General features: G+C 39.6%; 1 protein-coding gene across 1 annotated transcript in view; it reads left to right on the top strand.

The window, feature by feature from the left end:
* The window catches only part of tmtc2b (transmembrane O-mannosyltransferase targeting cadherins 2b), a 78,887-nt gene extending 70,740 nt beyond the window's left edge, over positions 1-8,147 (top strand). Inside the window, exons 11-12 of the mRNA XM_031725980.2 lie at positions 1,524-1,587; positions 5,778-8,147. Of these exons, the coding sequence (XP_031581840.2) occupies positions 1,524-1,587; positions 5,778-5,957 (244 nt within the window). The 3' untranslated portion in view covers positions 5,958-8,147. The remainder of the gene's footprint in view (positions 1-1,523; positions 1,588-5,777) is intronic.
* Positions 8,148-12,661: the final 4,514 nt, after the last annotated feature.

Raw genomic sequence — 12,661 nt, 5'->3', positions numbered from 1 at the left:
CAGGACAAATTCAGCAACTCAAGTTGGTGTTTGGATCCCTGTCGGAATGTAAAATGCTTCTTTTTGAAACAAAAAAGGGAGAAACCCAGCCATAGCATATTCTTTTGTATATCTGAATATATAAGCAAACACAACGTATAACTCATTTAAGATCCAATTACAACACTTTGGCAGTGTCAGTCAGTTGACCCACTGTGGTCACAGACTTGAATATCTCAACAACTACCATCAAGTTTTGTACAAACAGTCTTGAGAGGAAACGACTACTGACTGGGGTGATTTTTTTTTCTATAGTATCACAATGATCTCCTTATTCATGGTGTAAGCTGAAGTGAAGTGGAATGGACTGACACCGAATGTTCACTAATGTAGACACCCGTTAGCGTTAGCATTTAGTTAAAACCAGTACTGTGACTAACTTTAGCCTCTGAGAGCTACGAGCACGACTGTTCGCTTGGCATTGTTTTTCTGGGGGATTTTTTTTTCCTATATAAAATAAATGTATAAAGGTATAGCTATTTTTTTCTAACTCTGAATTATAAATCATCTCCTTCATCTGTTAAAATTAAAGGATTAAGATTTCACAAAACCAAAACATAGATGTATACGCAGGTCCAGACTTTTCTCTGGAACTACCCCGATGACGATCTCATAATAAAGTACGACAGCTTGAATGAAAGCGTGGGTATAAAAGCCTCGCTTCCTTTGATCATTCCGACTTAAGGGGCTCCACAGCCGGCCGCTGTTGACTCCGTCCTTGACTATTACAGTGTTAAATTGTTTTTAATTGGGCAATTGTTACCATAAGTGCACAGCCTAAAGCTGTGTGTCATAAAGGTGATTTCTGATATGCCAGAAAGTTAATAACGAGGAGCCACCGGTTTATGTGCAATAGTACAGTGGGTTATGAAAGAAGATGATGCAGCACAGCCGTGTTGTAACTGTAGTTTTCGTGTCCTCGGGAACAGTGTGTTTCTGGTTCCAGGGACTCATGCCGACAAGCCATCTGCTCAAAAATCCTTTTTGTCACAGTTTGGCATATGCAGCGTATTTCGGAGCATTCGATCTGTACACTCTGCTGTCCTGTTTTGGTTTGGGGGTTTTTATTGATGGTATGATTACGTTTGTGTTTTAATGGTGTTTGCACAGTTTAACTATCTCAATATCTATCAAGTGTTGCAACCCACATTTTTCCAGACTAAATGTAAACAGATATGTACAGTGAATATTCCAGATGAGCCTCGGTTTCTTGATATGCAATGAACTAGAAGTCCTGACCTCAAGGTTCAATTAGAACAGAAAGTGCTTGCAGTGCACTGCTCGGCGCAGATGTTATTGAAAGATGCTATCGAACGAGAAGCCTACGGGCGATTGGATTGGCTTTTCTCATCCCTCATGCTGTTCCTCTGCGTTACTTTCTCACTGACCCTCGAGCGCTAGTAAACACGAGGGGTTCAAGGCCTCATCCGAAGCCAGCAGCAATAAAAATGAGTAATGACCGCCTCTCTGTTTTCCTTTTGCAGACAAGCCAGCCTAAATGAGGCAGCCGAGAAGTATTACGGACAAGCAGCGAGCCTGAGACCCAACGTGAGTAAAACCGCAGCTAGCTAATCTTCCCCCGTTATTATTTACTCTGATGGACAATGCGCAATCGCAGTCTGGGTGGCTTTCCAGTATTATTACTCTCTGATCTGCTTTTGCACAACACCATGCATTGTCAATGGATCTCAGACAGATGAATGCTAGGTTTTTACTAAGCCCAGAGATTTGCTTGTCCAACATCCATCACCAACTTCAAAGGAGAGGCCAGGGTAAGCAGAATGAAAAGAATAATGATAATAACACTGAGTCAGGGGACGGTGACGTCTTGAAAATGAATGGGATCCAGTCTTTGAGAGCTCTGACAGGGAGGGTCAAGTTGTTTAAGTGAGGGTCACAGAAGGAGCAAAGTATGTTTGGCATGTGGTCACCCTGTTTATTCCTGCGTCTTGATTAAAAGAAATCAGTTTGCGATTAATGATCAACTATATCTGAACAATGATATACAGACAAAGCAAAGTCTAGTGTTAGGACCACATAAACCCTGGTATAACGCAAACAAATAATGACAAATGGAGCAACCAAAACTTGAGTATAACAGAGGAATTAGATGTTTTTTCCATACATGACGAAATTCAAAGAGCTTAACTGTTCAAAACCCTGACCATTCCCACTGATACTTTTTCTGATGTCTAAATAATTACTGTCAACTGCCTCCACCCAAAATGCACAGCCATCGTTGATTAGATGTTTAGAGGCCACTTATTGTGCTCCACATTGCCGACAATAGACTGAGGTAGAGCTGCAGTCTCTTTCTCTGTGTCCCCAGCTAAGTGAGGAACGAGGAGATGTGAAATACTGTTCTTTAAATAACAACAATAATAATAAAAATTATACACTTTATAGCTTTTAATGAATCCCGTCGGTATTGTACATCAAATATTGCAGTTTTTGATATATGATGGGATGATTTCCGAGTACTTTTAGATAAGAAATCAACCCTTGCAGAATCGTGTGCATGTGTTTAAAGCATAACTGGGTTCTGCAAGGTTTAAAGAGTACAAACTCATTATTGATAACACATCAATTTTGTGATTTAATACATTTGAACAGCAAAACACACATCACCATGGAGACTCCCATCAGGATCTTGTAATTAATCCATAAGGGACTCTTACATACACAACTACAGCCAGTTTGGAGTTAACAAGTTTTTCTTCAAACTGTTTGAAGAGTGTATGAAATGCAAAAAAAACCCCATTTCTGTGTCAGTGTTGTTCAGTTCGTCTATAAATTAAAGTCTTGAGATGTTCGTGTACTCCGTAGTCCTCGTCCACATGCAGAGACACTGTTTTGCCCCTGTTGGGTCCATTTTTTGGGAAACTTTTTGTTATTTGTGTTGCTTTACAGCTGAGGCATTATTATAATTTAGCATCTTCATCCATCTTCTTTACCTTTATCCTTTGTTCTTTCCAATGTGATTTGACTTAAGCCATGTACACTGTCTATCTTCATTTGTCATTTCATGCTTTACTGCGACTTGACTCTTTGCTCTCCAAAGGCCCTGGTGTTTTATATTAGGCACATATGTCTGCTTGCTTTGAGTGAGAGAGGACACTTCCTTCCATTCAAAGGATTTAATCCTTCAGTCCTACAATTCCCTCAATCTAGATAAACTAAATCCGGTTGGATGCTTGCTTAGCATCAGTCGCTCTCTATAACCTATGACATCTGCCCTTTCAAAGTCTCCAACTTTATATTGATAGTCTTTGCTTAAATGGCTATTTAAAGTCATTACAGCCAGGTCATTCAACACCTGGTTTTACACTGAACATTCACAACCTCTGTAGCATATGTTGCTTTACAGTCTAGGCTAATATGCTCTGCATCTGGACATGCCTCTGCTCCTGCATGCCGATTTCAGCAAGGGTGGGGAGGCGGAGAGGTTACAGAGCAGCAGGAAATGAGAAAAAAATAAAAGCTTTTGACAAGCCAGTGTTCTGCAGTGTGTTGCAAGGGCTAGGAAGAATGCAGAAACGGGGGTATAAATCACAAACGGCTTAGATATATGAAGAAGGGGGAGAAGCAAAGGCTTTTAGTAGTCTTTAGCTTTGAGTCTGCAGGGTAGACCTTAGGAGGGAAACAAAATTCAGGGATTGCTAAGTTGTGCATGGGTGAAAAGAGCAATCTTTGAAGCTATGCTGCAGCTGTGCTAAGAAGAAAACCAGCACTCTGTGGATTTTCTACCCAGGAGTCACTGCACAGTGTTTCACATGTTACACCACTCATCAGTAAGTGTCCTGGGGAGCGGTAAAAAGTGTGAATACAAGCTTTGTTAGCTTTCTGGAAAACATTTACTTCTATTCTCCAGGATCCCATCCATTCAAACCCTGACTTCGGCTGGACAGAGTTTGTTTGTTAAAGGCTTACTGCCCACCTGCTTCTGTGAACTCACACATGTATCAGACAGAGACAGGGGCAATGACATTTTGGGGTTTTTTGTTAACACACAACACATCAATAGATTGTGGCTCTATTTATGTGTCACCCTCTCACTTTTACTTTCAACTGTGTCCATCTGTATAAGAAAAAATACTTTGACTCACAATTTTCTGACTTTTAAAATGCACCAACTTGTAAACTGAAGCCTGACGGTTATTCTGTGGTTTAAACATCCAATGATGGGTCAAAAAGAAGGTCATTTAAAGTGCGACCAGCCTCAGAATTACCCCAACCATTAAATTCAAGAACCCTGGCTGCTAGCAGAACAAATTTAGTTTTGCCAGGATGCTTTAAATTAAAAAAAGATCCTCTCCAACGAGCTACAGTAGAGGTGTTGGTCGTGTCAGTCCTTCCTTTGGGCCAGGCATGTGTTCTATGTTTTACATTTTGTGTGTTTACAGCAGAAAATGGTTTTCTCTCAAGGGGACAGTGGCATAGTTGGACTATACTGGTTGAATTCTGCCAAAGAGAAAAGCACTCTCCTTCCCATTAAAATGGAAATCATGCATGGAGCATCACTCATCCTACCCTGGCACTGGAAAAACAGTGAAATGTTTTGTAAGCGAACAGTCCAGCAAACGGCGCCGTTCACATAATTCCTCGTAGTTGGGAATATATGAGACAAAGGCCAACACTCTTAGGAGAGCTTCTGTGCTTAAAAGTGTGAAGCTTAAACTCCAGATTCACATTAATATAAGAATGTAAACTGTTCATTTATTCATCTGGGGTTGTTTGTTTGGAAAGTTTCTTATATCTTGATATAGATTCAGAGTGTTATCTGTTCAGTTTTCCTCTATTATGATTTCTCCATTCGCTTTTTCAACAAGAGAAATACTTTGGGTTACCTAATGGACCAAAAGAAATTGTTCACCTCTTGAAATATCATAATCATGCACTGTTTTAAGTAACTGGTGGATGTGATGATTGTTTTAGTAAAAAAGTTTTCTTTCTTTTTTTAATTTTAACATCCTTGTATCCTAGGAATTACAATGATAGAAATCACAATAGTCCGCAGCAGTAGCCTCACTACACGATTAGACTTGTTTTTCACATTTCAAACTGAAATAGTGATCAGATGTGGCCCTTCCCTAGCCCTGGATATCCCATGCTTCTGACATGATTGCACCCCAGACACATTTCCTGTAGTTTGGTCCTCATGACTCACTCATTGCACCGCTGATGATTTTGCCCCTCGGCACTAACGGGAATAAACAGTATATTCATCTCAACCCACTTCAAAGTCGCGGTCGCCCGCCCTGACATCTATGGCCACAGACAAGACACAGAGACATGCAAAGCAGCATGGTTACCAAACTCCAAACAGGGTCTGGGTGATCAGACGAACACAAACCACTGTGTTAAATCATCATGTGATGAAAAACTACTTTCTTTATTTAAGCCTCACCTCGGGCATTTTCTCTTGCTTTTGTCATAAGAAACAAGTTACTGTTACTCATTTTTTCCATTTCCATTAAATTATGTACATCCCAAAGTGTGAACAGATGGACTTTATGTGCATTATTTATCAGCCCATGGATGTAGTAAAATTTGAATTTTTTATTAAAACATGTCTCTAGCTAAAACACTGTCCTTATGTGTAGGTTAGCTCCCGTATGCTAGTACCAACTGTACTAGGTTATAAACTGTTGCATTGTCTTTTAAGCTTAATCTCTGAATCCAATTGGTCTTACCCTAAAATAACTAAGTTCGCTCTCTTTTTTCTTCTTAAATTTCAGTACCCTGCAGCTTTGATGAATCTTGGGGCAATCCTCCACCTCAATGGGAAGCTGCAAGAAGCTGAAGCCAATTACCTCCGAGCACTTCAACTAAAACCAGATGATGCCATCACCCAGTCCAATTTGCGTAAGCTGTGGAACATCATGGAGAAACAGGGCTTGAGGACCACAAGCCCCTGAGCTCAAGAGACCCCGCCTACTCGCCATCTGCACACCAGACCTGGGAAAAGGACAGCCTACATGCTCCTCATTTGCTCTTCTCATCCAGGAAAGATGGAAGAGACTCAGGGAGAATGTTTGCTCACAGAGGCCGTGACTGTACCACACAGCTCTCCTAATGACTCCTGAGCTTCGCATACACCTCAGGCCAGCAGCTTTCCTCAGAATCATTGCTCACAGTTTGGCAGACGTTATGTGGTATTTGGACTTTTAAGTACTTTTTTCAAAATTAAGGCTTTTCTTTCCTTCATAACAAAAGCACTTGAAGTAAGACCAGGTACATCCTTTAACATTTGAGATGAATTATACTTAAACTAAGCAATTCTGCTCAAAAGTTTCTCAAAAAGAATTGTTGAACTGGGTAAAATTTAATATTAGAGATAAAAGAGAGGAAAGAATCTCATAACGCTGCACTGGGGGGGAGCAGGTAGTTTCCATCATCATTAAATGAAGTTCTTGGTTTGACCAGATACTCCGCTTTGATCATGAAGACAGTACATGAAGAACTAACAACATTCAAAATCAACTCATCTCAAATCTCCAGCTTGTGTACCGATTCATAGTCTCGGTGATGAAATTTGTTCATTAGAATATACACACTTTGCTATTATTACAAACCATTTGTAGCACTTTCCTAATATTCGGTGACAACTTGAAAAAGGGAATTTAATTTGTTAGCCATTGCAGCACAACGGTAGCCTCTGCAAACGTTCCGCTTTGCAAAACCCAGCATATTTTGGCAGGTAAGCTCAAAAAGTGGAGGAAAATTTGCATTATAATGACTTAAAAGGTGTAATATCTTTTTCATGAGTGTAGCAGGAAGTGTTTTTATCATTACAGATCTTCTCTGCTTTGGTTAAGAAGTCACCATGGCAGTTAAGAAACTATACATAGAAATGTTAAGCTACCTTCCTGTGGAAGTAACAGACAAAAAATAGGTAGGTACTGTAGATTCAGGTACACCGCCTTGCTACATGCCCGAAGCTTTTATAGAAGAGTGTGTAAGGACCTTAAGCAGATGAAGGAGTTCTTCTAACCAAATACAAAAACTATGCTGATGCACACCTTTTAACCACAGAACAATGCACAGTCATGGTGCATTTGAGGGAAATATTTTAATGCCTTTATGTTGATATAAGTAAGTTTAGTGTGTGTGTGTATAAATTAATTCTAATATATACCTACATTGTGTATAGTATCAAAAAAAATCATCAAAAGCAGCAAAAAAGTAGCCAGACACAAATTTGACTCTGTGTTACTGAGCAAGTTTGGCTTTTTACATTATTACAGTATTTCTCACATTGTCAGTCTTTCAGTCTCATTTGTACATATTCTGTGTAATTTGTTTGTTTTGTTTATTGTCAGCAAGTGAAACAGCACCTTCCCAGAGGTATCAGCATGTACCATCTTTGTAATAATTTGTTTATTATTGGTCACAAACCTCTCAGCTATCCGTGTCCTTTGTTTATTTCATTTTAAGTTATTGCTCTGTGTTAACTAGCAGCAGAACCAGCTGGTACTGTGTTTTTAGATGTAAAAAGAAGGAAACGACAGCTGTTATGTTTACTTCTGTGGTCATTATGGAGTAAATACCCAGTTATGTGGCCCATCGTGGGTAAATACAGAGCAGCGTTGTTTTTTGAATTTAAGTCATTTGTTACAGTCATAATGCTATAACACCGTTCTGTTTTTAACTATTATGGCGACAGTGAAATTTTCACTAAGATTCACAGTTCACATTAATTCCCAGCACCGTATGTCACACACATCAGACATATCGTGTTATTATCACATGTATATATAAAGTGTTCATGAAGAAACACTGACAACTTGTTTTAATGAAGGTGTTTGAGAAAAAAAATGTTTCACTCTGTGTCTCTGCTCAGGGATCTCAAGCGGCCGGCTATTGCAGAAACTTGTTCACGGAGCGTTTACTAAATTAAAACTTATTTTTGAAAGTTGTTGTATTTGTATAAATTATCAAGCTTTGTAGCCCCATTTTTTCTCCTTTTTGTATTATAAAATGAACCATGTGCCAGAGTAGACCTTTCTTCCCAGTGGTGTTTTTCTTTGTTTTGGTTGTTTGTCTGCTTAATTTTTTGTTTGTTTGTTTGTTTTTTTCCACAATAAATTTATGGTGTTCTGCTTTGAGGAGTGCCTCTGCAGCCATTATTGCTGATAGTGTCGGTCACAGATTGATATTAAGGTTTTGCCACTCACACTTTGGAGCAACAGCTCAAGTTTAACATCAAATTTCCGTTGTATTAAGACTTAATGGGGTGATCTTCCATGCTGTGGAACAGCTTTTACAGGGTATATAAAGTTGCCCCCTGTAAATTTGCTAAAATGTGTCATAAAATCAACTCAAATGAATTTCCTCTGCTTTGATCTTTGTACAACAAAGGAGACATGTAAATATTCCCATATGGAAGGGGTAGCAGTGTGGAGCCACATATGGTCGGTGTGTTTCGATTCCACCCGTCCCACAATTCAGACCCCGTTGACAAGTAAATGGCCCTTCCCTGTGAACGAAGCAGTCTGCCTTGTGATGTTTCTCACATGTTCTGCTTGGAAGGTCTGCATCCATGAACCGAGCTCACCATGGTGCCCAGATTTCCTTATCGAGCTGGAATGCGTGGACGCTGCTTGCACTGTCCAGTCCAGTTTGCCTCTTCTTCTCATAACACAGGTGCGCTTCACTTAATCTCTGCATCAAATAGCAAAATTTGACAGTTTGTTGGGTTGTGGAGTCAAGCCACAAATGCGATGTAGTTTTATTTATTGCTATATGAAACGGTAGGCATTTGAATGTTTTCCCATAGCTTGCTAACCGTGAAATTACACGTCAGTTCACATAGTTACCATTCCCTAAAATAGGGAATGCCGTGTTTCCAGTAGAGTCTGCAACCAGACAAGTAGATTTTCATGCAGACATTAAAACAAGGCAAACTTGAACTTCTGATCATACCAGTGGTAATAAAGGAAGGGAATAATAATAAAATAGGGGCAGCATGGTGGCGCGGTGATTAGCACTGTTGCCTCACACCTGGCCAGGGTCTGTGGAGTTTACACGTTCTCCCCCGTGTTTGCGTGGGTTCTTAGTGTGCACTTAGTGTGGTTAGGTTAATTGGTAATTCTATATTGTCCATAGGTGTGAATGTGAGTCTGTCTCTATGTTTTAGCCCTGTGAGAGACTGGCGACCTGTCCAGGGTGTACCCTGTGGTAGCTGGGATAGCCCCCCCCCCCCACATCCTGACAAGCATAAGCAAAAGAGAACGGACGGATGGAAAAAAGGGAAATGGACAGATTATGACTAGAAAGTAGCATAAAAATATCCAGGTCCAGGCACTGAATTTTCAGTAGGTTTGAACAAGTGAGCTAGCTAAAATAAATAATGTTTAATAATTGTTTAAATGTGCTTATTAATTATTTCATGCCATTTTTTTAGTCATAGTTGTTTTTTGTCTCAAAATACTTAAGAGTAAACCCTGTGCACTCGTCTGAAAGATGTAAAAGTCTAGAGTTAAAGTGGGTTAAGACATGTTCACTGTAGTAATGCACCTGAATCCAGGTTGTGCACCTGCACTGTAGAATGAAATTCTCTCCTCACTTGTCAAGTTCAAGTTTATTTATAAAGCACATGCCATATAATTTTTAGTCATAGTTGTTAAACCTTTTTGTCTCTAGGCTTGTGGAGAAAATACTTCACAAGCCACAGTAAACCCTAGTCTTTAATCTGTACCGAACATCTGAAAGATGTGAAAAGTCTAGAGTTAAAGCTGCCAGGTTAAGACATGTTCACTGTAGTAATGCACCTGAATCCAGGTAAAAGCACCTGCACTGTAGAATGAAATTCTCTCCTCACTTGTGTTAGTGTTGCCAAAACACTTAAGCTAGCGTTCCTAAAATGAGGTAAGAAGACACACAGTGAGCACATAACTTTGGATTTCTGTGTCAGTGGCCTTTAAGCAAACAGTAGTGTTTCTGGGTTCTCGTCTGCCTTTAAAGCTCTCAACACGTGGGTGTTTATGCAAGCACATAATAGTGCAAGTTCTCATTAGTACTTTGCAGCTTGGATGACTGTGGTACCAACAAGGCCAAATCACTGACAATGTCATTATGTGGTGCAAAAAACCCTGCAAATTGATTTCAATCAAGAATTTTAGACTGATATAAAGTGACATGGCCGTAGTATAAATTATACAGAACTGATTTATATTTCATGCTAAAAGCGACATTTCTTTAACAATGTATGTCAGAATTGCTTTTATATTTAATTAGATGTAAAAATGGTTTCCCTGCTTCTTTTATACGCTCCACATTTCTCTCATTGTAAGAGATAAAGGATTGTCTCAAGCCTGGCCCCAAAGAAATCAGAGTCATATGACTTCTGCTCTTATGACTTTAGTGCACTTCATTGCTTGATATGACCTCTTGCACTCTCCAACTGTTCAAACTGGGAGAAAGGAATTCATTTTATTATGCTGTGATCTGGAAAATCTGCCTGCTGTTATCAAGCAAACATTTCGTGGTATGTGCCGATGGACTATCGCTACTTTGATCTCAAGCACCTGAGCCAGGCGCTCACAGCACCCGACCAAGCTTGTTTAGAGTGGTTCACTGTGCGTGATGCAGAGAAGTCTTCCCCTCTGGACCCAATACCCACTGTTATTATTTGATAGAAGAGGCATTAGGATGAAGCTCCTCCATGAGATCTAGATTTTGCCTCATATTATTGAAGCGTTTTGATGTCCAGAAAGGAAATTGTCTTTCTTTGGCATTTTACAGCACATGTTGTACTGCAGCTGTTTATACAGGAGCTACTGTTCCTAAACGCAAAGCGGTAAAACGAAATATGGTAAAGTATGCAGATTACTTTAAAAAACTTCTTCACCTGAGTTTTCATAGTTTGTAGAACAAAAGCAGTTAATAGGATGATTGGCACTAAAACCACCTTTTTACGGGTTTTTGCATTCTGCTGATATAATGATTACAGCATATGCACAGTCATACAGAGTCCCCAGCATGTCTGTAGACTCCGTCGGCTGTAGTTTTATTTACTGTATTTTTCGGACCATAAGGTGCATTAAGCAAAACAAAACAGTCAGATAAGTCAAACTTTACTCATCTCATTCTTCTTGCTTCCTTTACTTCTGTACCATTGATTCATTAATGTTGAATTCTCTGGCAGCTGCTCTATTCCCATGTTGTTGCAGTATATTAATGACTAACCTCGTATTGTGGATGGATTATCTCAGTTGTTCTCCTGACTGAAGTTTGGTCCGTTTACAGCATCCTGCCATGCGATTGTATTTGCCCCTAACCATCGGGAACCCTCATGTTAACTTTTATCAAGCGGAAAAAGTTAGCGTTCATCCTCCAGCTTCACTGTGTTTATGTTATGCTAACATAGCTGTGTCGCTAGCGATCACGTAGCACATCATTATATACCAGCTAGCCCAACTTCAGTAACCCTACAAACGTCACTGCTGTTTAGTTTTCTGTCTTCATTTATGTTGGAAGTGATAGCAGAGCTGTACACTTGAATTTTTTCAGACATCTCTCAGTCAGAACATGCTATATCATGTTTAGGTGGAAGCTAGCGAGCTAACTTCCTGCTAACTTCTAACTCTTTTAAATGTAATAAATTCTGTTTTCATGGATGCCTGGATGTTAAACTTAATTGTTACACCTGGTAAAGCAGCAACATTGATCATTTTATTAAAGATGAAAGAATTCAGACAGTTTTTAACTCTCATTGATGCCGCAGTGTTCGTTTGACTTTGGGACCTGAAGCAGACAGAGTTTAGGACCCAGATTACTCCGCGAGGCTGCTGACTACGGCAGCCATAATGCTTCGACAATCCATCAAGCAGTGCAGCTTCGTAGCTTAGCAAAGTCGTACTAAAACATTTTTGACAGATTTTTGAGCGCTGTGTACCACATAAAATTGGTTTGAGGTCAGTAAGTACAACCAGAGTTCAAACATAAGGCGCACTGTCAATTTTTGTGCAAACTAAAGGATTTTAAGTGCCCCTTATAGTGCGGAAAATGCGGTACTTGGTTTTTCTCTAATGTGTCCAGAAAGCACCAAGTGAGCAAACCATGAGTGGACAGCATGCTCGAAGAGACATAATATTCAGCAATGATTTGTTCTTTTCTCTTTGCCACATAAGAACATAATGCTATAAAACATTCGATTAATATTCTCCTCACACAAAATTGCAAGTTTGTCCCCAAATTATCCTTTCTACTACATTCATTTAGTATTAAATGACAAAACATTCATCAAAGTGACATTGTCAAATCCTTCACTTTTTGGATTTCATGCATGTATGCATGCAGTGTAATAATATCCAAGTGGAATGAGTTTTTGATGTTATCACTGAAATTAGCGTACAGAGTGCTCTGGCACTCCGCAGGAAATGAGCACATCGGGTGGTTCTCTGTCGTCCACGCCATAAATCTTCTTTTCAACACTTACAGTGCTTTACATTCAGCTTTAGCTTTCACACTAGCATACTGACAAGGCACTATGACACTGTGTGTTATTAAAAGTTTAAAACTGAAGTTGCTGATGCGCGTGATTCCCACAACTCAAATTTACATTTTCAGTGCCACGTCTCACACAATCCTCCAAAACCCTAAGGAGTTGTAACTAATA

This window comes from Oreochromis aureus, linkage group 7, assembly GCF_013358895.1.
Source record: "Oreochromis aureus strain Israel breed Guangdong linkage group 7, ZZ_aureus, whole genome shotgun sequence".
NCBI lineage: Eukaryota > Metazoa > Chordata > Actinopteri > Cichliformes > Cichlidae > Oreochromis > Oreochromis aureus.
The sequence above is the reverse complement of the archived record's forward strand: the minus strand, read 5'-3'. Positions and strand labels throughout refer to the sequence as shown.